The 25,562-nt window shown below is 39.5% G+C and overlaps 1 protein-coding gene and 1 non-coding gene across 2 annotated transcripts; one reads left to right on the top strand and one right to left on the bottom strand.

Moving 5' to 3' along the window:
• Positions 1-19,656: 19,656 nt before the first annotated feature.
• On the bottom strand, positions 19,657-24,978 carry LOC118481696. The gene has a single exon (XM_035976903.1). It carries the CDS (start codon positions 24,976-24,978, stop codon positions 19,657-19,659), a length of 5,322 nt encoding a protein of 1,773 aa, XP_035832796.1.
• Positions 24,479-24,585, top strand: LOC118482364. Its single transcript, XR_004868405.1, has one exon. It is a non-coding gene; the product is annotated as a small nucleolar RNA R71 (small nucleolar RNA).
• Positions 24,979-25,562: the final 584 nt, after the last annotated feature.

The following is a 25,562-nucleotide window of genomic DNA, read 5'->3' as shown; positions in this document are numbered from 1 at the left end:
CATTTCCAATTCTGATGAACAACTGTTGAAAATGACTCCGTTTGTTCATTTTCGTTTCTAAAGAATACCCGTTGAAGGAAATGAATATCCGTTTGTTTAATCCTTCATTTCCGTTTCTGATAAAACACCCGTTGAAAATGACTCCGTTTGTTCATTTTAATTTCTAAAGAATATCCGTTGAAGGAAATGAATATCCGTTTGTTTAATCCTTCATTTCCAATTCTGATGAAATAACCGTTGAGAATGACTCTGTTTGTTCATTTTCGTTTCTAAAGAATATCCGTTGAAGAAAATGAATATCCGTTTGTTTAATCCTTCATTTCCTTTTCTGATGAAACACCCGTTGAAAATGACTCCGTTTGTTCATTTTCGTTTCTAAAGAATATCCGTTGAAGGAAATGAATATCTGTTTGTTTAATCCTTCATTTCCAATTCTGATGAAGCAACCGTTGAAAATGACTCCCTTTGTTCATTTTCGTTTCAAAAGAATATCCGTTGAAGGACATGAATATCCGTTTGTTTAATCCTTCATTTCCGTTTCTGCTGAAACACCCGTTGAAAATGACTCCGTTTGTTCATTTTCGTTTCTAAAGAATATCCGTTGAAGTAAATGAATATCCGTTTGTTTAATCCTTCATTGCCAATTCTGATGAAGCAACCGACGAAAATGACTCAGTTTGTTCATTTTCGTTTCGAAAGAATATCCGTTGAAGGAAATGAATATCCTTTAGTTTAATCCTTCATTTCCGATCCTGATGAAGCATCTGTTGAAAATGACTTCGTCTGTTCATTTTCGTTTCTAAAGAATATCCGTTGAAGGAAATGAATATCCGTTTGTTTAATCTTTCATTTCCGTTTCTGATGAAACACCCGTTGAAAATGACTCCGTTCGTTCATTTTGGTTTCTCAAGAATATTCGTTGAAGGAAATGAATATCCGCTTGTTTAATCCTTCATTGCCAATTCTGAAGAAGCAACCAATGAAAATGACTCTGTTTGTTCATTTTCGTTTCTAAAGAATATCCGTTGAAGGAAATGAATATCCGTTTGTTCAATTATTCATTTCTGTTTCTGATGAAACACCCATTGAAAATGACTTGGTCTGTTCATTTTCGTTTCTAAAGAATATCCGTTGAAGGAAATGAATATTCGTTTGTCTAATCCTTCATTTCCAATTTTGATGAAGCAATCGTTGAGAATGACTCCGTCCGTTCATTTTCGTTTCTAAGGAATATCCGTTGAAGGAAGTGAATATCCGTTTGTTTAATACTTCATTTCCAATTCTGATGAAGCAACCATTGAAAATGACTTCGTTTGTTCATTTTCGTTTCTAAACAATATCCGTTGAAGGAAATGAATATCTGTTTGTTTAATCCTTCATTTCCAATTCTGATGAAGCAACCGTTGAAAATGACTCTGTTTGTTCATTTTCGCTTCTAAAGAATATCCGTTGAAGGAAATGAATATCCGTTTGTTTAATCCTTCATTTCCAATACTGATGAAGCAACCGTTGAAAATGACTTCGTTTGTTCATTTTCATTTCTAAACAATATCCGTTGAAGGAAATGAATATCTGTTTGTTTAATCCTTCATTTCCAATTCTGATGAAGCAACCCTTGAAAATGACTCCGTTTGTTCATTTTCATTTCTAAAGAATATCCGTTGAAGGAAATGAATATCCGTTTGTTTAATCCTTCATTGCAAATTCTGATGAAGCAACCGATGAAAATGACTCAGTTTGTTCATTTTCGTTTCTAAAGAATATCCGTTGAAGGAAATGAATATCCTTTAGTTTAATCCTTCATTTCCGATCCTGATGAAGCATCTGTTGAAAATGACTTCGTCTGTTCATTTTCGTTTCTAAAGAATATCCGTTGAAGGAAATGAATATCCGTTTGTTTAATCCTTCATTTCCGTTTCTGATGAAACACCCGTTGAAAATGACTGCGTTCGTTCATTTTCGTTTCTCAAGAATATTCGTTGAAGGAAATGAATATCCGTTTATTTAATCCTTCATTGCCAATTCTGAAGAAGCAACCAGTGAAAATGACTATGTTTGTTCATTTTCGTTTCTAAAGAATATCCGTTGAAGGAAATGAATATCCGTCTGTTCAATTATTTATTTCTGTTTCTGATGAAACACCCATTGAAAATGACTTGGTCTGTTCATTTTCGTCTCTAAAGAATATCCGTTGAAGGAAATGAATATCCGTTTTTTTAATCCTTCTTTGCCAATTCTGATGAAGCAACCGATGAAAATGACTCAGTTTGTTCATTTTCGTTTCTAAAGAATATCCGTTGAAGGAAATGAATATCCTTTAGTTTAATCCTTCATTTCCGATCCTGATGAAGCATCTGTTGAAAATGACTTCGTCTGTTCATTTTCGTTTCTAAAGAATATCCGTTGAAGGAAATGAATATCCGTTTGTTTAATCCTTCATTTCTGTTTCTGATGAAACACACGTTGAAAATGACTCCGTTCGTTCATTTTCGTTTCTCAAGAATATTCGTTGAAGGAAATGAATATCCGTTTATTTAATCCTTCATTGCCAATTCTGAAGAAGCAACCAATGAAAATGACTCTGTTTGTTCATTTTCGTTTCAAAAGAATATCCGTTGAAGGAAATGAATATCCGTCTGTTCAATTATTTATTTCTGTTTCTGATGAAACACCCATTGAAAATGACTTGGTCTGTTCATTTTCGTTTCTAAAGAATATCCGTTGAAGGAAATGAATATTCGTTTGTTTAATCCTTCATATCCAATTTTGATGAAGCAATCGTTGAGAATGACTCCGTCCGTTCATTTTCGTTTCTAAGGAATATCAGTTGAAGGAAGTGAATATCCGTTTGTTTAATACTTCATTTCCAATTCTGATGAAGCAACCATTGAAAATGACTTCGTTTGTTCATTTTCGTTTCTAAACAATATCCGTTGAAGGAAATGAATATCTGTTTGTTTAATCCTTCATTTCCAATTCTGATGAAGCAACCATTGAAAATGACTCCGTTTGTTCATTTTCGCTTCTAAAGAATATCCGTTGAAGGAAATGAATATCCGTTTGTTTAATCCTTCATTTCCAATTCTGATGAAGCAACCGTTGAAAATGACTCCATTTGTGCATTTTCGTTTCAAAAGAATATCCGTTGAAGGACATGAATATCCATTTGTTTAATCCTTCATTTCCATTTCTGATGAAACACCCGTTGAAAATGACTCCGTTTGTTCATTTTCGTTTCTAAAGAATATCCATTGAAGTAAATGAATATTCGTTTGTTTAATCCTTCATTGCTAATTCTGATGAAGCAACCGATGAAAATGACTCAGTTTGTTCATTGTCGTTTCTAAAGAATATCCGTTGAAGGAAATGAATATCCTTTAGTTTAATCCTTCATTTCCGTTCCTGATGAAGCATCTGTTGAAAATGACTTCGTCTATTCATTTTCGTTTCTAAAGAATATCCGTTGAAGGAAATGATACCCGTTTGTTTAATCCTTCATTTCTGTTTTTGATGAAACACCCGTTGAAAATGACTCCGTTTGTTCATTTTCGTTTCTCAAGAATATTCGTTGAAGGAAATGAATATCCGTTTGTTTAATCCTTCATTGCCAATTCTGAAAAAGCAACAAATGAAAATGACTCTGTTTGTTCATTTTCGTTTCTAAAGAATATCCCTAGAAGGAAATGAATATCCGTTTGTTCAATCATTCATTTCTGTTTCTGATGAAGCAACCATTGAAAATGACTTCATTTGTTCATTTTCGTTTCTAAACAATATCCGTTGAAGGAAATGAATATCTGTTTGTTTAATCCTTCATTTCCAATTCTGATGAAGCAACCATTGAAAATGACTCCGTTTGTTCATTTTCGCTTCTAAAGAATATCCGTTCAAGGAAATGAATATCCGTTTGTTTAATCCTTCATTTCCAATTCTGATGAAGCAACCGTTGAAAATGACTCCGTTTGTTCATTTTCGTTTCAAAAGAATATCCGTTGAAGGACATGAATATCCATTTGTTTAATCCTTCATTTCCATTTCTGATGAAACACCCGTTGAAAATGACTCCGTTTGTTCATTTTCGTTTCTAAAGAATATCCATTGAAGTAAATGAATATTCGTTTGTTTAATCCTTCATTGCTAATTCTGATGAAGCAACCGATGAAAATGACTCAGTTTGTTCATTGTCGTTTCTAAAGAATATCCGTTGAAGGAAATGAATATCCTTTAGTTTAATCCTTCATTTCTGATCCTGATGAAGCATCTGTTGAAAATGACTTCGTCTGTTCATTTTCGTTTCTAAAGAATATCCGTTGAAGGAAATGAATATCCGTTTGTTTAATCCTTCATTTCCGTTTCTGATGAAACACACGTTGAAAATGACTCCGTTCGTTCATTTTCGTTTCTCAAGAATATTCGTTGAAGGAAATGAATATCCGTTTATTTAATCCTTCATTGCCAATTCTGAAGAAGCAACCAATGAAAAAGACTCTGTTTGTTCATTTTCGTTTCTAAAGAATATCCGTTGAAGGAAATGAATATCCGTCTGTTCAATTATTTATTTCTGTTTCTGATGAAACACCCATTGAAAATGACTTGGTCTGTTCATTTTCATTTCTAAAGAATATCCGTTGAAGGAAATGAATATTTGTTTGTTTAATCCTTCATTTCCAATTTTGATGAAGCAATCGTTGAGAATGACTCCGTCCGTTCATTTTCGTTTTTAAGGAATATCCGTTGAAGGAAGTGAATATCCGTTTGTTTAATACTTCATTTCCAATTCTGATGAAGCAACCATTGAAAATGACTCTGTTTGTTCATTTTCGTTTCTAAAGAATATCTGTTGAAGGAAATGAATATATGTTTGTTCAATCCTTCATTTCCGTTTCTGATGAAACACCCGTTGAAAATGACTCCGTTTGTTCATTTTCGTTTCTAAAGAATATCCGTTGAAGGAAATGAATATCCGTTTGTTTAATCCTTCATTTCCAATTCTGATGAAGCAACCATTGAAAATGACTTTGTTTGTTCATTTTCATTTCAAAAGAATATCCGTTGAAGGAAATGAATATCCGTTCGTTTAATCCTTCATTTCCGTATCTGATGAAACACCCGTTGAAAATGACTTCGTTTGTTCATTTTCGTTTCTAAAGAATATCCGTTGAAGGAAATGGATATCCGTTTGTTTAATTCTTCATTGCCAATTCTAATGAAGCAACCGATGAAAATGACTCCGTTTGTTCATTTTCTTTTATAAAGAATATTCGTTGAAGGAAATGAATATCCGTTAGTTTAATCCTTATTTCCGATCCTGATGAAGCATCTGTTGAAAATGACTTCGTCCGTTCATTTTCGTTTCTAAAGAATATCCGTTGAAGGAAATGAATATCCGATTGTTTAATCCTTCATTTCCGTTTCTGATGAAGCATCTGTTGAAAATGACTCCGTCCGTTCATTTTCGTTTCTGAAGAATGTCCATTGAGGAAATGAATCTCCGTTTGTTTATTCCTTCATTTCCGCTTCTGAAGAATACTCATTGAGGAAAATGACTCCATCCGTTCATTTTCGTTTCTGAAGAATCTCCGTTAAGGAAATGACAGGATTATGCCTTGCATATCTCTGGTGGTTATTTGACACAAAGTCACAGAGAGACTCCTACGAATAAATTTCGGGACGAAATTTCCTAAAGTAGGGGAGACTAAGACACCTGTGCCTCCACAACCATCAAACAAATACCAAATCTATGAAATATTGTGTTTCATACTTGGGATTTGTATAAATATGTGTATCATGTGCACATATTAATTCATGTTCGATTTCGAGCTTTAAATCGCTTTCTGGAAGGTTATACGCAATCTGATGCGTAAAAATAACTAGTTTAATGCAATAAACACTTCGGAACAGTGACATAGGCTTAACATACCTTAAATAACCTTTACATAACTTAGAAATAAGTTTTGGAAGGTTTGGTATGGCGAATTCAAGTTTATTCGCTTACAGGGACTAATTTCGACAATCTGCGAAAGTATGCCGATTTGTACTGTAACGCACATTCTGGAATTTGATCATAAGTTAAATATGCCCTAAATATCCTTTACATAGCTTAGAAATAGGCTTTGAGGTGTGTGGTGCGCAAAAATAAACTTTCTTGATCAATAGGGACTAAAAGCGTCAAAAAGTGCACAAGTTTGCATTTTTTGCGCATATCTTATGTTCTAAATATATCTGGATATCTAAAAATTTATGTAATCCATAAAATATTATGTTTTAGTAACTGGCTTGATAAAAATCCAATCGTCGCGTAATTTGGATCGTTTTTGCGTCCGCTGTGACTTCCGTCGTAATGAACCGAACAACTCAACCGTACGACCAAACGAACCGACATCCGAGATATTTTTGAGCATGTTTTATGTTCCCTATACTTTAATTCATTTTAGAGCTTGGAAATGGGGTTAACAAGGCTTAAACGTGTCAAAAATGCATCGAAAACCATGTTAGGAGTCACAGGGGCCTGTTCTGCCAAGTTGTGAAAGAGCATACGGACCGTATGGGAGTACGCTTACGGTCCGTAAGCCTTCACCAGATCAGTAGATTCCATATCTAGCTTAATCCAGCTGTTTCCCTCTTGTGCAAATGGTTTTAAGGTTCCTATGGGCTGGTTTTGGGGTTCCCATGGTTTCATAAATGAGTGGGTGCAAGTGTAAGGCCATGATCGAAGCTCTGGAATCAAGAAACGATCTTAACGGTTCTATGAATCTATAAATACCCCCACCCACTTCACTCCCAACTCACACTTGATTCTGAAATTTCTCTAAGTTGATGTGTTTATCACTTCATACCTGAGAATATTTGGAATCAAACCTCCATTCCTGGACCTTTTGTAAGTATTCTTTCGTTCTTTTATGCATTTTTAGCATGAAAGTCAAACTGTGTTTGACTTTCTGCATTGACCAGTTTATGGTCAACACGAAGTTCGTTTGAACTTCGCAACGTGAGCGTAATCACGATGGTTATAGTCCCTAGTGAGTATACCTACTGATTACCACGTTGATTAGGTGTAGTGACGAGTTGTAGTTTCGGCCAAAATGCGTGTTCATGCGTATTTTGTAACCAAACTACTCTTGAGTATCAAAACCGTTTGTTTTGATATCAAAACCTGTTTTCTAACTTAGTTAAACATGTTTACCTCATCACTTTAGGTTTAGTGCTTATATAGGGTCGTAAGGTAAGCGGTCTAAACAACCGCTTAGACGTTCGAACCCGACCCATTTGGTCAATCATTAGGATCCGACCAAACACATTAGGTAACCATAGTTGCATAGGGAATAACCTTCCGAGGTTATACCTTATGGTCACTTCGTTTATGTAGTTGTATGATAGGTAGTTTATATGCTTAAGGAAAATAACCAAAATGCCCTTTTTATCCGTAATTGATATTCAGGCATATGTAACCCAAACTTTTGTCACTTAATTGATTATGCAACATAATTAAACATGTTTAGGCATATAATACTTGTCATAGGAATAGTTAGGCATTCCAAACGCGTTTTACGCGAACGACGCATTAAAGTTGTCACACCCCCAAAATCCACCTGCGGATAACACCCGCTTCGAGGGCGTGACTGACCAGTATCCAGCCACCAATTGGACAGCTTGGTGTAGGTTTCAATCTCTGACCCAACCATCTTAAGCGCATAGTACTCATTCTCAAGCTTATGGATGTCATCCCGGTGACAGTATTCCTCCTTAATCATGTCCTTGAAATCCTCCCACGCAGTAGCATTAGCAGTTTCCAAACCAAACATCTGAATTTGCGCCTTCCACCAAGAAAGTGCGTTTCCTTCAAGCGTAGCAGTAGCAAACTTCACCCAGTTCGCAGGGGGACACTCACAGACAGCAAAGACAGCTTCAACTTTCTCAATCCAATGTAGAAGACCTATGGCACCCTCAGTGCCGTTGAAAGGGAGAGGCTTGCAATCCATGAAGGTTTTGAAAGTACACACGGGTGGTTGCGCAGGTGCATGCTGACCTGTTCGTGAGAAGCGGAGCGTATAGGTTTAGAGGCGAAAGACGATGTGGCGGTAGGATCTAAACATCCTAAAACAACGAGCTTACCTATAGGGTGAGCTGCGAAAGCTGCAGCCACTGTGTTGAGCAGGTTAGTGAACTGAGCCTGAGTCATGTTGATGTTTCCTCTTCCACGTCCACTCATTGTCTTCATAACCAGAAAACACAGTATGAGTGTGATGCCGTAGTGTAGCGAGAATGAGATAGAAGAGAGAGGTGTATCTATCTAATTAGGCATACTAGTACGTATAGCAAAACAGGAAACATAAAGTAAGCAAACAAGTAAACACTGGTCCGAGCTATGAGGTCAAAAGTGTTGAGCCTTGTACTTGGAGTGTAGTGTCGTCGCGAGTCACGGGTTATAGTCTGGTTTTTCTCAAAAAGATTTTCCCCTTTTTAAAACCAAGTTCACTATAACCAATGGCTCTGATACCGATCTGTCACACCCCCAAAATCCACCTACGGATAACACCCGCTTCGAGGGCGTGACTGACCAGGATCCAGCCACCAATTATACTGAATAATTAAGTTGATAACAAAAGTAATACTTACTAACCATAGGATTAGCAAATATCAAGTTCAGAGTTTAAGGTTTCAAGTTCAAACAGTAATAAGTAGCGGAAGCATAAGTAAAGTAGTAGTTAAACAAGTTCATAGTTCAAAATAAGGTAACACCCAACACAAGGGTGGACAGACACTACTCGTTCCCAAGCAGCAAGCTCCTTCGTCAATGGTTACCTGCAAAGCATGCAGTAAGGGGTCAACAATAATGCTGAGTGAGTTCACTAGTTGTCCAGTTTTAATTACCAAAACTTGTTTCACCAGTTAATTTATCCGTTTATACATGCCATGGGGAGCTACCCCAAAAGTTAGCGACTAAACTGTTTTTCCAATACCGAACACTAGGTAACCGTTGCGTTTCCGCAGGATGCCCCGATGTCAATGTTCTATCATCATTGACGGATGCCTGAGTACATTAGTTCACGACCGATCCCAAACCAGGGCACGGTGTGAGGCTGGTAAAACCTAAATAGCGCTATCAACTAATAACCCGTTCGCCTGGCCCCGGCGACTAATCGGTATTATGTAGTAGGGACTTGAGTGATAGAGTTTCGTTTAGTGCCGTTTGGTTGCATTCCGTATAAACAGTAATTAACTAAAAGGTTTCCCAATACAAGGGAAGGAAAAGTAAGTTTGTTCCCAGTAACTAGGGAAGGAATGTAAATGGTATCCCCTTTACAAGGGGATAGGGTTGTTTTAGTCTCGTGTCCCAAACCACCGGGACGCATGCTTTTAAGTTGTGAACTCACCTTGGGTTGCTCGGTAGATTTGTGTTACTTGTCAAACACGTTGGTCACCACGTCCTAACATGGTTACCGGTATAGGTCAGGTTCGGTGTACAAGTAATCACGTAAAAACTTACACATAACTAACACGTATAATGCATATAATTAGACGGTGGGTTATTGGGCCGGCCCTAACAGTAACACAGTCAAACAGCATCACATAGTCCAGTTAACAGGTAGCCCATAATACACATAATGGCCCAATAACCAAAGTGGACAGCCCAGTCGCAACCAGGAGGTCTCGAGTCGCAACCAGGAGGTCTCGGCTTGTCACGTTATGGTTGCGAGTCGCAACCGTGTGGTCTCGAGTCATCATGCTGTGGTTGCGAGTCGCAACCGTCGTGGTCTCGAGTCGCAATCGTGTGGTTTCGAGTTGTCCTGCTATGGTTGCGAGTCGCAACGGCGTGGTCTCGAGTTGTCATGCCATGGTTGCGAGTCGCAACGGCGCGGTTGCGAGTCGGAATGCTGTCCCTTTCATGTACACGTGATGATGCAGATACATCAGTCCCATTAGTACAATGTAATCAGGCCCAAATCAGGAAACAACCAATAAGGTTTCTACTAACACTTTGCCTAATCTGACTATTAAACCAAATAGATCAAACTTTGCCATTTTTGAATCTTCAAACCACATTCAACAAGTTCATCCTATATTCATAGTTTTCTAGGGTTTTCACTTTAACAAAATCATACATTTTGGACCGAAAATCACATATTTCTAACAAGATCATGATGCAAAAACAAGAAAACATACACTTTGTGACATTAAACATAACTCGGTTGGCCCTAATCATTCATAAACCATTATTCTTTAGCCATTATAAACATGTTATCAAGCTTCATACATAAGGGTTGTACACATAATGCCAAACTTCACAAATCATCCTAAAAGTCATGCATAACAATTATAACTAACCATTTCTAGTTCATAAACATTTCATTTATCAAACATTCAAAGCATCTTCCACACAAAATAGGACACTAACCGGTTAGAAGAAGAAGCCGAAAACAAAGAAAAAGGAACCGAGAAGATGGAGTGTCCGAGTGATGATCTTGACCGAGTTTCTTGTCCGAGATCCTAGCTTGAATCCGAAAGTTGGAGGAAGAGAATGGGTTGTTGTTTTGGGGTTTTTCTAGTTGGGAGAGAATGGAAGTGTTGGTGTGTGTAAAATGAAGGAAGTGGGGGAAAGGTGGGATTATATACAAGGTTCCAAAATAAGCTTAGGGGGGGTTTCGGCCCAAACCGGTTACGGCCCAAAGGCCCACTCGAGACCGAGTGGCCCACTCACAACCGGGTGGTTGCGAGTCATGGTCTCGAGTCGTGGTCTCGACTCTCATACATATATATATATATATTACATACATATCACACATATCATGTAAAAGTCACGTTTCCATTTAATAATATTTATATATACACAAAATATTACAAGGTGTTCGTTCGGAAAAACCTAGAGTGTCACAAAAGTAGCATACGCTACCTAAACGGGTCGTAGGCACCTAGGTTATGTTTCATTTTAGTATGTAGGCTTTGTTGGACCATATCATATGAGTTCCAATACTCATTTGGTTTACGAAATCTCATACTATCCGATCTTCCGATTTAGGTCCGGTTGTTAATGATATTCGTGATCCTTCTAGCTTTGCTTGGTAGTTATTCAAGACTTCTAAGCATCCTCAAGTTAGTACATAGTCCCCTCTTTTACTGTTTTTCAAACGTTTTGGGGTGAAACACATGTGCCTACTTGTTAATTTCGTGTTTTCCATGTTTTCATATCATATACTTGCTATGTTCATTAGTACACTATTAGTACATGATTTCATTATGTTTTGCTATGTATGTTCTCTTAGCATGCTAGCACATTGTTTTACATTACATTTTGTTGCATATGCTCATCCAGCATATGGACACATTGTTTTACATTTTGAACCGTTTGTAACCGTTTGATTGTATAAACCATTTGTAACCGTTTGATTATGTGAACCGTTTGTAACCATTTGATTGTATGAACCGTTTGTAACCGGTTGATTATGTGAACCGTTTGATACTGTTTGAACCGTTGGGTTAAGGAAGTGATTAGACAACGGGGCGGGTGTAATGTGTTAAAAGCATGGTGGACACGCCACTGGTACTTCCTATATATAAGTGCTTTTAATACATTATATATATCATTGCGTTATCTAGATCACTTGGGCAAGGTTATCTAAACAAAGTTATGTTATAAGGTTTTTCTATCAATATATATATACCATTCGAGTTTAATTTCAAAAACAATTTACAATTTGATTTAATAAAACAAATGTTTTGGTGTTAAGAACCATGGCTACGAGATTTTATAAATTATAACCAACTTGATTTGAGTTGGTTAATTATGTCGCAATACTATACTTTTCAAAACAATGTTTTTAAATAAGTATTGCAAGATGTAAAACGAGCCATGAATCTGACACTCATATAAAACCTATGTACTCGCTGGCATTTTTATGCTGACGTATTTTCACATGTGTTTCAGGTACCATAGTTTGTGATATCTGATGATGATATTTGTGTACGCTCACATAGGAAGGGACGAGGCCTTAGTGACTTAATAATAATAAAAGTCTATTTGTACATGTTTTTTTTTCTAATTCCAATGTAATGTAATACATTTAATTCAATAAAACGAAACTATTTAATCCATGGTTGTGAAACAAGGATTCTGTTACAACACTCCCCAACGTTTCCGCCACATTTTGTTGTTTTACGTGGTCGGGGTGTGACACACATCATACTAAATCTTTTCATACATCTATACTTCATTTACATGCATGATTTTAAAAACGTCACCCAATTAGATTTACATTTCTTATAACCACAAAATGGAGAAATATCATCGAGATAGGAGTGATTGCCTTACCTTGATGATTAACTCCACTCCTTTTCTTGAAACAACCTCATCAACAAATTAGGGGTGATTCCCTTACCTAGGTGATCGTTATCAAAATCCTCCTTCAAAATACTTTATTATGCAAACACGAACATGTTTTTTTACACCTAAATCGTTTGTCAATTCGTCAAAATCCCTATTTATATCCATTTCAAAATGCTTTTATCAAACGTAGTTCTTACCCTACAATCTATTTTCACATAACTTGCATACATGAAATTCTTAATCATATCTTAAAACGTTTTATTACCCGAATTTCGAAACCTTATGAAATACTACCTATCAACTTAATCGGTCCAATGAATCTCTTACCCATGAACTTCATACTCGACCTAATCACTAAGACACGCTCACATTTTATCATCATACCAAAGACTTTGTTCACAATCGATAATCAAACTAGCCATCTCACTTGCCTATAAGATCTTATAGTTACTATAAGATCATTTTACTAAAGCTCTTTTCAAAATCAATAAAGCATTTTATTAAAAACACTTTACAACGATCACTAAGTTTATTATGCTAAAATTCATTTTAAGAATCAACGTTTTTACGAGAACCTCCAAATTTCAAATTTCTTATTTTAATGCAAGACCCTTTAAAATGATGCAAACTTACTATTTTCAAAACCTTTTTCATACACCGCTCAATATGTCATTTAAATTCTAAGCACCTGGGCAAGAAAACTTCATAGGAACCGACAAAATTTCAACTTACTTAAATTCTTTTAAACCAAGAGTAGCATTTCCGATCATTACAAAATACGTCGCGTATAACCAATAAGTACGTTGCATTCTTTCACATTCGCAAACTAGATTTCACATTTCAAATCAAGCTCAATCTATTTTGATTCGATAAACTCAACATTTTGCTCAAACAACTATACATACATATCATCGCACATGTTCTATTTAATATCCCACAACGATTTCTTATATCATTCGTTTTACATACTCAAACTTCTCAATCATTTTATATGCCTAAGTTCGTCGTATTCAATACATATCACACACGAAATCATCGTCATTTATACCTACTTATATTCATAGTTATACTCATACGTTTTATTTTCACACTTACACTCATATGCATACTCACACTTGTGTTCATACATATACTTATACGCATACTCGTATCCATAACTTGTATTCATATATTCGTACCTATACGTGAGCGTAACCTGAGGGATTCGCTTACGTGGGTCACATACATACTTACACTTGGACATGCTTAAATACTACATTCTTATACCTACTCATTCTTATTTTTCAAACTTATGTATACCCTGATTCACGCACATCTAGTACAATGTAACACCTCGAAATTTTCGTCAAATAAATAACGACACGTGTCATGTACGACAAGCATTATAAACTCGGATTTTAGTTAAAGATGTATGGCGGGATTTTTGAACATGTCGACATGTTAAATTATACCTCCGAACGACTTCATCATGAATCCCAAGACCCTAATGTAATTAATAAACGTCTATTATACCTTTAAATCCGGCGATTTCTAACGATAATGGATTCCTAATTTGCAAGAATAGGATCCTATGAAATAATGCAAGATAAACCTTCGTTTATGATTTCTAGCATTTGTTCATTCTACAAGATTGGGTAGACACCACTAATCAAGCATGGGTTAAAAGGTCTCATACTGACAATTCATGCCTAAAAATCATCATACACAAGTTGCCCTTTCAAAGCTAGAAAGGTTAATTTTTTTTGCCTTCTGGTAAAGGCTTACGGATCGTAAAGGTCCTGCCTTACGGTCCGTAAGGAGTGCCCAGATGCAGAAACTCGGACAGCAACCTGTAAAAACGTTTTTAACCGACTTAAAACGATATTTTCACAGCATGGGCGCCCCCTACATGCCTTTTTAGACCCTAGGACACTTGTTGATGATCAGGGAGCAAGGGTAGACTTGCTTGGCAAAGATCTAAGGTGATTTGATCACTATATAAAGCCACATTGTTGCAACTCTAGGATCATTCATTCCATCTGCATTCTTGGAGCATCCTGGAGCATAAGAGCAGACCCTAAGCATCCCAAATCGTGCATAGGACTTCAGTAAGTATGCTTGACCTTCCTTAATTGAGTTTTTCTTAGTTTATAGCTTAGAAGTCAAACCGTCGTAATTAGCGGTTGACTTAACGATTAGTCATTAATGGTCCAGTGATTAGTCGAATCAAAGGTAGTTATTAGTTGGTAATTATGTGGTCATTAAACCCTCAAAAGGGCACCCTCTGATTCCCGCTCTAACTAGATCAAATGTCGGGTCAAAGTTGTTTAGAAAAAGTCAACATAATGCTAATTTTCGAATTAGCGCATAATTAACAATGTGGAAGGCATGTAACCTATTTTATCACTCATATAACTTGGTAATAAGTATAAGAACTAGTCTAAGCTTGTGTGATCCGACAATTTTCTGTTTTGACCCGGTTCAGAACCGAAAGTCGCAAAACTTTGACTTTTGCTTTGACTTCAGTTCTGATCCGTTTTGGTAGAGTTTAGAAATGCCTTAGGAGTTCCTTAGGACCAGGTTACATGATACTATAACCCTCTGTGACTGGTTCGTTGTTTGTCCGAGTCGTTTGCACATTTCCATTAAATGCTTAAAAGTTGACCATAATGCCCTTTTGACCATAAAACGAGGATTTTGGAAATGTGAGAGAGCAAAAATCTTTGTTACAAATTTATAAACATGTTCCTAGAGTTTCATATCGGTTCGAGGTCCAGAATAGGAGTTATGTTAAATAGCGCAATTAAGAAACCTATGTTAATTAAACGGCGCACTTAGCATAAAGCCTATCTAAACCCAACTTTTGGCACCAAACCTTTTACCCACTGATGTAATATAGTATTTTGAGATTTTTAAAGATTTTTAATTATTTTTAACCTGCTCATAACCTAAGGTTATGGCGTTAATTCGGTAAATACCGATTATACCCTTTTTGGGCATAAAATGAGTTCTACATAGTATTTTGACACAAATCCAATTGCTACTAATATTATATAATAAATAAAGTATTTTGACTATATAACCTGATCAGAAAACTCAGATTTCCTGTATAACCCGGAAATCGCTTTAAATGGCCTTTTAAGTGTAATTAAACGAATAGTTTGAGTTTAAAACCATTTTTCCATGTAAGGCTTACTACCTACTGATATAACTTGTTAAAATAGGTGGTTTTACTGATTACTTCAGACCCGAACATCAGAATTATAAATAAACTCTTTTTATAACCTTTAAAATGACCAAAATACCCCTACGGGGCTTATATGGAGATTAAACTCGTTTTAGGCATAATGGAAGGTATCCTACTGATATCACAACATATTTAGGGCATATTAACTTAGGAAACATGTAAGTGACTCTCATGGTTACCCGTTACGCTTCCTACGCGTTCGGTTCGATTTATGTAACTAGTTTACATAAATTAGCCGAAATGGGTCAAACCTTATCGTTTTTATCTCAAAATCCAGAAGGTGTTTAGTTCACCCATATTATACAAGTCTTTAAACTTATTGGGACTAAAACACATTCTATTCTGGTCTTCGCCTAATCGTGCGCTCGAACCGTATCTTTCGTTAAAACTAACCGGTCTAAGCTTAGGCTTAATTAAAAGACCCGTTTGGATTCTAATAAGTTATTATAAACCTTCATTCCAGAATAGGAGACCCGGTAAAAGCTACCCGCACTTGCTATTTGGGATTGATATTTGCAAAGGTAAATACTTTTAACTTATTGATGTGTGAAAATGTGTATATTTAAATTCGAACAAGTTTTAAAAATGGAATCACAACCTAAACCACACACAATCGGCAAGTGCACCGGTCGCAGTGTAGTGTAGATGGCAAGACCGGATATCAATCCGTGGACACTATATGCAAACTCTAGATAATGAACCTTTGTCGAATAAAAAGTCAATTTTTAAGATTTGTTTTGAGTGATTTTAAATAATTAATTAATAACTAAAATAAGCAAGAAAACGTGGGAACCAGAACAGACAGCCGAAGCAAACACGCGAGCAAATTGTGATCAAATATATATGAGATAAAGGCTACCTAGGTATAGAATCCCTAGAATCATGCAATGCTAATGTGACAGTGATAACGGTTAAATATCTATTTCCCTCAATTGACCCCCCGCTAGAGATGTCCCAAGTGAGAAAGCAAGACTAAATGTGAAGTGCTAGAACGGACCGGCTCGAGCTATCGATACCAAATCCTACGAAATTAGAACCCTTTTGACCTCAGAAACAGTGATGTTGAGAGAGGGTTCCAAAATCGCAAAGCAAACCTAACTTAGATAGTTGAAATCCTAGGAAACCCTAATTACGATGCAATAAACGAGCCCGAGCTATCGGTCACCCAATCTACACACCAATAATTAGCTAATAACCTAGCTCACCCTAATCGTCTTTCGAGTCACAGGATGAGGATGCAAGTTTTAATATAGTGATTTTAATTATTAGTCAACTTGGTCAATTTCTCAACACAATACCTAACCCGAAAATCCTAAGATCAACGAATTAAATTAAATCCTAAGTCTAGGGGGAATTTCTTCGTGCCTAAACCGCTGAATTTATTGACTAATAAAATAATCAAAACATACCAACATGCAATATCAAGATCAATATCAAAGAAAAATTATATAAATCACACCAAATAACCGAAATCATGTCAAATACGCATTACAATCAACTAGTTCATCTAAACCCAGGTAGTTAAAACGTTTAGCTACTCATATTTATCAAAAACATCTCAAACTCAGTTCTAAAAATCAAATAAGACATGGGTTCAATGCAAAAGATTAAAATAATAAGAATAATATTGAACCCGTGATATGCAACCGAATATTTCTGTTTCTTCGTGACCCACTGTGGAGGTTGTTCGCTTTTTTGAAAGAAAATAATAATCCCCAACTGATGTATTGCTTTTTCGAGAACAATGATAATAGCCCCCAAAAAATCCTTTGTTGCCTCCTACCTCCAAGTTGCGTCTGATGTCGTCCAACCGTATGCCTTTTTCCCTGATCACCTCCTTGCCGCCAATTGCTGTTGACTTTGTGCCTCTTCTCCAAAAACAATGATAATATGTCACCTTTTTAATGTTGTCTGTTGCTGCCGCCAATTGTTGTTTTTCGAAGACCACCCCCCTCCTTTCAACTTTACGTCCATATATATGTATACATCTTCGGGTTTTCTTTTTTTTTTTTTAGATATCATCCGTTGATAAATAAATGGCCCAATAACTCTAAATTCATGTAAACATGCATTGGATAAGGAATTCACATGGCCCACTCCGTTTTCTGAATAATGTGATATCTTGCCTTTTAATTTTATAATAATTATAGAGATAAGTGGTCTTGACCCAATCACGGAAAATAGCGGCAACTTTAATTCGGTCTTTGGCACCTCACTTTGCCCAACTCGCTGGTCATTTAGTTATCACTCGTTTTCGCTCCATTTGTACCAGGACCTGCCAAAACACCAAATAATGTAATCTAATACTAAAAACTAAATAAAACAAATAAAAATTATACAAAAACTATACAATTTACACGGGACAAATATGTGTATTTTACAACACATCAAATATCCCCACACTTAACCTTTTGCTTGTCCCTAAGCAAAATCCTAAGCAGCATGTCTAACTCAAACACTTTAACAAAAACGCAAGTCTCGAACAAATTATAACGCGAACTACGAAATCATCAAACACGGCGGTTTCGCAAGACTTACAACGTTCAAAAGGTGACGAATCATGATATTTAAATGAAAACGGGCCTACCTAATCAAGTTTCTCTTACCTTCAAGCAATCGGTTATGCAATGTCAACACCCCTCACAATATCACTCAACACTCGGCTAATATATATGATAATTCAAGTTAACTCTCAAAACCAAACTATGAAGCAAAACTATCATAAGCTTGTACGTCAATCAGATTTCCACCTATTCGTTAGAACTCGGCACGGATCAAAAGGACTTTAATGGGTAGGTAGGGCTAAAGGTAGGTTAGTTTTTTATTTTGGGAATATATGGCTAACACAAATGATCACACGATAAACCGGATAAACACAACACAAATACTAACATATTGGTCTTTTCGACCCACAACTTTATTCTATTTTTTTTTCCTTTTTTTCCGATTTTTTTTTTCGTTTTTTTTTTCTTCATTTTTTTTTGTTCTTTTTTTTCAAACACTTATTACAATCACATAATACGATCCGGCTATCAAATCACAAATGGATAACAAACGAATGGCTAAGCTCAAAGTGGTGTAACTACGGGTAGTGGTGAAACAGGTCAAACACAAGGCTAAACACAAACAAAGGTGATCCTAATGCCTCTATCATATCCATGCCAAATCCTAACCGAAGGTCTCAAACTGTATCAAAACGTACAAGTTCTAAAGTAATGCAATAAAGTCGGTAAACACACATGAAACGAATGTAATGAACATATAGATATGAAACATGTAAAGGCTCAAATCTCACTATCATGTGGCAAATAAGGGCTACCGATATCGACAATGCACAACTAATTAACTCTCCGGCTCCATCCACTATCCTAGGCATCCCAAACCCTTTTACTTCCCAAAAACCGATTCAGTCAACCTACTATCCCGCAACTTAAAGAAACACGTGCTTTCCAACTCTAAAATTCGACAATTAAACCGTTTTTTGACCGACGTTTTGAAAAGGTTTTTCGTTTTCTATGCGCTAAAGGACCGGGACTCGCAAAACCAACTATTTTTTTCTTTTTTTTTCTTTTTTTTTTGATTTTTTTTTTGACTCAAAACTACCTAAAAAGACGTAGTCTCCCATCCCCACACTTAAAATTTACATTGTCGTCAATGTAGGATGAAAGACAACTAAAAATAAATAAGAAAGAAAAATAAACTATATACAAATAAAAAGATAACGAATTGGAAAGGACTTAGCTGGTTAGGATAAAAATCAGTGCCAGCTGCGCGTGTCATCGATCCGAACCCGTACACGATCGTATAGCATTTCCTTCGCGATCGGCTTTGACTCTAACTGACAAGCTCGGTAAATGCCTGATATTCGAAAAAGCAGCTCCAAACTCACCCGAATGGAGATTGAGTACGGGTGGTACATATTCAAACCTGCATCAACAAAAACAAGCAAAACCAAAGCAGTACTGACTCTAAAAAAAAAAACGACAAAAACTGACTCAAACCAACTAATTTGGACTCATGTACACAAAAGATAAAAATAAAATAAATACTACTAAAAATCATACAAACTCTACAACTCGGACGAACATCCGAGTACGCAAACCAACTCTCACGTGCTCATAACGGGGAGGTCAATCACCTCCTCCTCTCGATCCTTTGTCGGTCCCTCGACAAAATGCTTCAAACGATGCCCATTGACCTTAAACCTCTGACCGTCTTCATTCTCAACCTCTATTGTTCCGTACGGGAACACCTGTGTAACCACATACGGTCCGTGCCAACGCGATCTCAACTTTCCCGGGAACAGCTTCAACCGGGAATTGTATAGCAACACCTGCTCCCCACACTTGAACTCTTTCACCTGCTTCAAGTGTTTGTCGTGCAACGCCTTAGTACGCTCTTTATATGCCCACGAATTCTCATACGCCTCATCTCGCAACTCCTCTAACTCGTGAAGTTGAAGAAACCGGTTCTTGCCCGCAGCTGGCAAGTCAAGATTGACTGCCTTCAGTGCCCAGTATGCACGATGCTCTAGCTCCACCGGAAGATGACACGCTTTCCCATAAACTAACCTAAAGGGTGTGGTCCCAATAGGCGTCCTATAAGCAGTACGGAAAGCCCACAGAGCGTCATCTAACTTCTCGGACCAATCGATACGACTGTTTCCGACAGTTTTCTCCAAGATCCTCTTGATCCCCCTGTTCGAGTTTTCCACCTGCCCACTCGTCTGTGGATGATAGGCCGTCGAAAGCCGATGGGTGACCCCATAGCGTTTCAAGACCTTCTCCATCTGTGAATTGCAGAAGTGGGTGCCTCGATCAGATATCAAGGACTTCGGTGTCCCGAATCTAGCAAACAATCTCCTCAAAAATCTCACAACAACCCTCGCGTCATTTGTAGGCAAGGCCTCTGCCTCCACCCACTTAGAAACATAATCTACCGCGACAAGGATGTATCGGTTCCCTCTCGACATAGGGAACGGACCCATAAAATCAATACCCCAAATATCAAAGACCTCAACCACCTGAATGGGGTTCTGGGGCATCTCATTACGGGATGAGATATTTCCTGTCCGCTGACAGGCGTCACAGCTGCGCACAAACTCATGTGCGTCCCTAAAGATGGTCGGCCAATAAAATCCCGCATCAAACACGCGTTTGGCGGTATAAGCTGCACCATAATGGCCACCAGTCGGTCCCTCGTGACAATGTCGCAGAATACTGCGCGACTCGGACCCAAACACACATCTCCTAATAACCTGGTCCGCACCGATCCTAAACAAGTACGGATCCTCCCAAATGTAGTGCTTGACATCCGCAAAGAATTTCTTCTTTTGCTGATATGTCATGCCCTCCACAAGGTCACCTGTAGACAAGTAATTCGCCAGATCAGCGAACCAGGGAAAACCCTCCTCGTGGGCTTTCAGAAACATCAACGCCTCATGGGGAAACTCATCCCCAATCCTATCCTCCCGAGTCTTCTCTATCTCGGGGCTCTCCAATCTCGACAGATGATCCGCAGCTACGTTCTCAGCCCCCTTCTTGTCCCTAATCTCTAGGTCAAACTCCTGAAGCAACAAGATCCATCGAATAAGCCTAGGCTTCGCGTCCTTCTTCGCAAACAGGTAGCGAAGGGCCGCATGATCCGTGAAAATAATGGTCTTCGACAGCACAAGATACGAACGGAATTTGTCGCACGCGAATACGACTGCCAGCAGCTCCTTCTCCGTCGTGGTGTAGTTCTCTTGGGCGTCGTTTAGGGTCTTGCTAGCGTAATAGATGGGATGAAAGTGCTTCTCCCTACGCTGCCCTAAAACGGCCCCAACAGCAAAGTCGCTGGCGTCGCACATGATCTCAAATGGGAGGCTCCAATCGGGAGCAATCAGAATGGGAGCACTCACTAACCTCTCCCTAATCAGCTCGAAGGCCTTCAAACACTCATCGTCAAATACGAATGGCTTATCCTTCTCTAGCAGCTGGGTCATCGGGCGAGCAATCTTCGAAAAGTCGCGGATGAAACGGCGGTAGAATCCCGCATGACCCAAGAAACTCCGAATAGACTTCACAGAAGTAGGCGGCGGGAGCTTGGAAATAACATCAACTTTGGCTTGATCCACCTCCAGCCCCGCCTGTGAAATCTTGTGCCCTAGCACAATCCCCTCTCGAACCATAAAGTGACACTTCTCCCAGTTAAGCATCAGGTTCGTCTCCTCACATCGAATAAGCACACGCTCGAGATTACGCAGACAATGATCGAAGGAACTCCCAAACACAGAAAAGTCATCCATGAACACCTCCATGGAGTCCTCGATCAACTCATGAAAGATCGCCACCATACAGCGCTGAAAAGTGGCTGGAGCATTACATAACCCAAATGGCATGCGTCGATACGCGAAGGTGCCAAAGGGGCATGTAAATGTGGTCTTTTCCTGATCCTCTGGTGCAATAGGGATCTGGAAATAACCTGAGAATCCATCAAGAAAACAGTAAAACTGCTGTCCTGACAGTCGCTCCAGCATCTGATCGATGAACGGCAAAGGAAAGTGATCCTTGCGCGTGGCGTCGTTAAGTCTGCGATAATCTATGCAAACTCGCCAGCCGGTGACGGTCCGGGTGGGTATCAACTCATCCCTATCGTTGACGACCACTGTCATACCCCCCTTCTTGGGGACCACCTGGACGGGACTCACCCATGCAGAGTCCGAAATCGGGTAAATCAGTCCTGCATCCAGCAACTTAATCACCTCTTTCTTCACAACATCCTGCATATTAGGGTTTAGCCTTCTCTGAGGCTGAACCACCGGCTTGAACTCCTCCTCCATCAAGATCCTGTGCGTGCAAAACGAAGGGTTAATACCCTTGATGTCCATCAGCTTCCACGCAATAGCCTGCCTATGCTCTTTCAACACACTCATCAGCTTCTTCTTCTCCTCCTCCGTCAATCCAGCAGAAATGATGACGGGTAACTGAGACCCCTCGCCCAAGAATGCGTACTCCAGATGAGACGGCAGCTCCTTCAACTCCAGGGGCGGGGGTGCCTCAACAGACGGTCTCTCCTTCGGGATCTCCTCCTCCTCGATGACCTCAAACACCTCGAATCTAGGGGAAGGCTCGGTAGCCTGCAACAAAGGGTCTTGCTCAACATCTAGCTCAGTGACCTCACTCCCCTGATCATCCATACTAGCATCATGCGTATCAGACGCATCTCTCCCACAAATCTCGCTGAGAAGGCCACCCACATGTGACATAAGAGTATCAATAAAGTATAGAGTGTCATCATGCTGCTGGGTATGCCTCATAGAACGCTGAATGTCGAATGTGACCTCATCCTCATCCACTCGAAGAGTCAACTTGCCGTCGTGCACGTCAATGAGGGCTCGTGCCGTGGCAAGGAATGGACGACCTAAAATCAGTGGGACCTCAGAGTCCTCGTCCATGTCAAGGATGACAAAGTCAACTGGGAACACGAATTTATCGACCTTCACTAGCATGTTCTCCACGATGCCCCTAGGAAACTTTACCGATCGATCGGCGAGCTGAATACTCATGCGCGTAGGGGAAGGCTCTCCTAGGTCAAGCTTAGCGAAAATGGAATAGGGCATGAGATTTATGCTAGCACCTAGGTCAGCAAGCGCATTGCTGACAGCAAGATTCCCAATCAGACATGGGATGGTAAAGCTACCAGGATCAGACACTTTCTTCGGCAACTTGTTCTGCAAGACGGCAGAACACTCCTCGCTCAGGGTAACAGTCGACAGATCCTCTAATTTCTTCTTATTCGTAAGAAGATCCTTCAAAAACTTCGCATACTTTGGCATCTTCGCCAAAGCCTCGACGAACGGAATGTTCACATGCAGCTTCTTCAACATCTCCATGAAACGACCATACTGCTCTGCGTCCTTACCCCTCACTAACCTACCAGGGTAAGGGGGTGTCGGCTTGTACACCCTCGTCGGCTCCTTCTCTAACTCCTTCTCTTCCCCTGGAGACCCGCTGGACTGTGCTGTACTTGCTGGGCGCAGCCTAGGGTGCACTCTGCCAGCAGGTGTCTCCATCTCAATCTCCTCGTCGACCTCCGGGTCCTCATCGACTACCGGCTCGACCTCAACAGCCCCTCGTCCGCTCCTAGTGGTAACAGCCTTTGCAGTGGCGTTCGGATTTCCAACAGTACTACTAGGGAGACCACCTTGAGGCCTCTGGTTCAGCTGATCGGCCAGCGAACCCACTGTCCTCTCCAGGTTCTGTAGTGCAGTGCTCTGACTCTTCATGAAGGTCTCGTGCTCCATGAACCTCGACTGTGTCTCCTTATGTCGAGTATCCTCTCGCGTGATGAACTGTGTCAGCAACTGCGTCTGCTGGGCTAACGTATCCTGGTTTTGCCTCAGCATCTCCTCTATCGTCGGGTTTTTCGTACCCGAACTCGCCCCTGCTCCTGCTCCTGCGTCCTGAAACAAACTCTGACGCGGCTGAAACCCCGGTGGGTTGTTGTTCTTCCAACTGAAATTCGGGTGGTTCCTCCAATTCGTATTGTAACGCTCCCCGAAATTTCCTTGATTCCGATTACCCACAAACTCCACCTGCTCCAGTGACTCCTCAGGGGCAATAGGACACACGGCTGTGTCATGCTTCCCTGTGCATATCTCGCATAGCTGCTCTTTCCTCACCTTCATATCACTCACCTGCTGCTTCAAAGCATCAATCTGTGCTTGCATCCTGGTGACCTCATCGACCTTGTGCACTCCTCTATGTGTAGTGGATGAATCTCTAGACTCAGGAAACTCGTAGCTACTCATCGCTATATCCTCGAACATATCCATGCACTCATCAGGTGTCTTGGCGGTCAGAAGATTGCCACCGGCAGTCGTGTTCAACATATTCCTCGTAGTGGGCGTCACTCCATGATAGAACCTCTCAACTAAAGCCCAATCCTCAAATCCGTGATGAGGACACTTGAGTAATAACTCCTTGAAACGCTCCCATATCTCGTAGAATGAATCTCCCTCCTTTTGACGAAACTCTTGGATCATGCTCCTCAGACGAGCGGTTTTGGAAGGAGGGAAATACTTACCTAAGAATTTTTCTTTCATACCGGCCCAAGTAGTAATGGATCCCGCAGGAAGGGATTCCAACCAAGCATGGGCGCGGTCAGCGAGCGAGAATGGAAATAGGCGCAGCTTGCAGGCATCCTCGGTGACACCTTGCTCCTGGAACGTATCGCAGATAGCTGAAAAGCGCGAGAGATGGACATTCGGGTCCTCAGAAGGTAGTCCATGGAATTGGATGGTGTTCGTAACCATCGTGATGATCTGGGGTGCAATCTGCCAGCGATTAACCCCGATAGCGGGTCGGGTAATGCTGGAACGAGCATTGGCCGCGTTCGGCCTGGCGTAGTCAGCGACGACTCTCCTAGGAGGGGGATCGGTATCACCCATAGTGAAAGTAGAAGATGAAGTGTGTACCTGACTAGCTCGGGAAGTGCGAAGGTGCTCGTGGAAATCTCGCTCGGGCTCAGACGAAGCAGCAAACGAAGGTGGCCCCTGTGAACGAGTGTGGTGCATACAATGAGAAGAAATCTAATCTAAGTACCAAAGCAAATCTAACCCTAAAGGCACAAATTGCAAGCAAAAGGCACCTAAAGGCAATGAAAATCTATGAAAGCAAATAAACAACTAAATAGACGACTCGGGTCGTTCTCTAAAGTGCCAGTGTCCCCGGCAACGGCGCCAAAAACTTGATGTGTGAAAATGTATATATTTAAATTCGAACAAGTTTTAAAAATGGAATCACAACCTAAACCACACACAATCGGCAAGTGCACCGGTCGCAGTGTAGTGTAGATGGCAAGACCGGATATCAATCCGTGGACACTATATGCAAACTCTAGATAATGAACCTTTGTCGAATAAAAAGTCAATTTTTAAGATTTGTTTTGAGTGATTTTAAATAATTAATTAATAACTAAAATAAGCAAGAAAACGTGGGAACCAGAACAGACAACCGAAGCAAACACGCGAGC

Source organism: Helianthus annuus, chromosome 9, assembly GCF_002127325.2.
Source record: "Helianthus annuus cultivar XRQ/B chromosome 9, HanXRQr2.0-SUNRISE, whole genome shotgun sequence".
Taxonomy (NCBI): Eukaryota; Viridiplantae; Streptophyta; class Magnoliopsida; order Asterales; family Asteraceae; genus Helianthus; species Helianthus annuus.
The sequence above is the reverse complement of the archived record's forward strand: the minus strand, read 5'-3'. Positions and strand labels throughout refer to the sequence as shown.

Excerpts from the sequence above, each read along its gene's own strand:
- LOC118481696 (XM_035976903.1), bottom strand. The coding sequence starts at position 24,978 with ATGGGTGATACCGATCCCCCTCCTAGGAGAGTCGTCGCTGACTACGCC.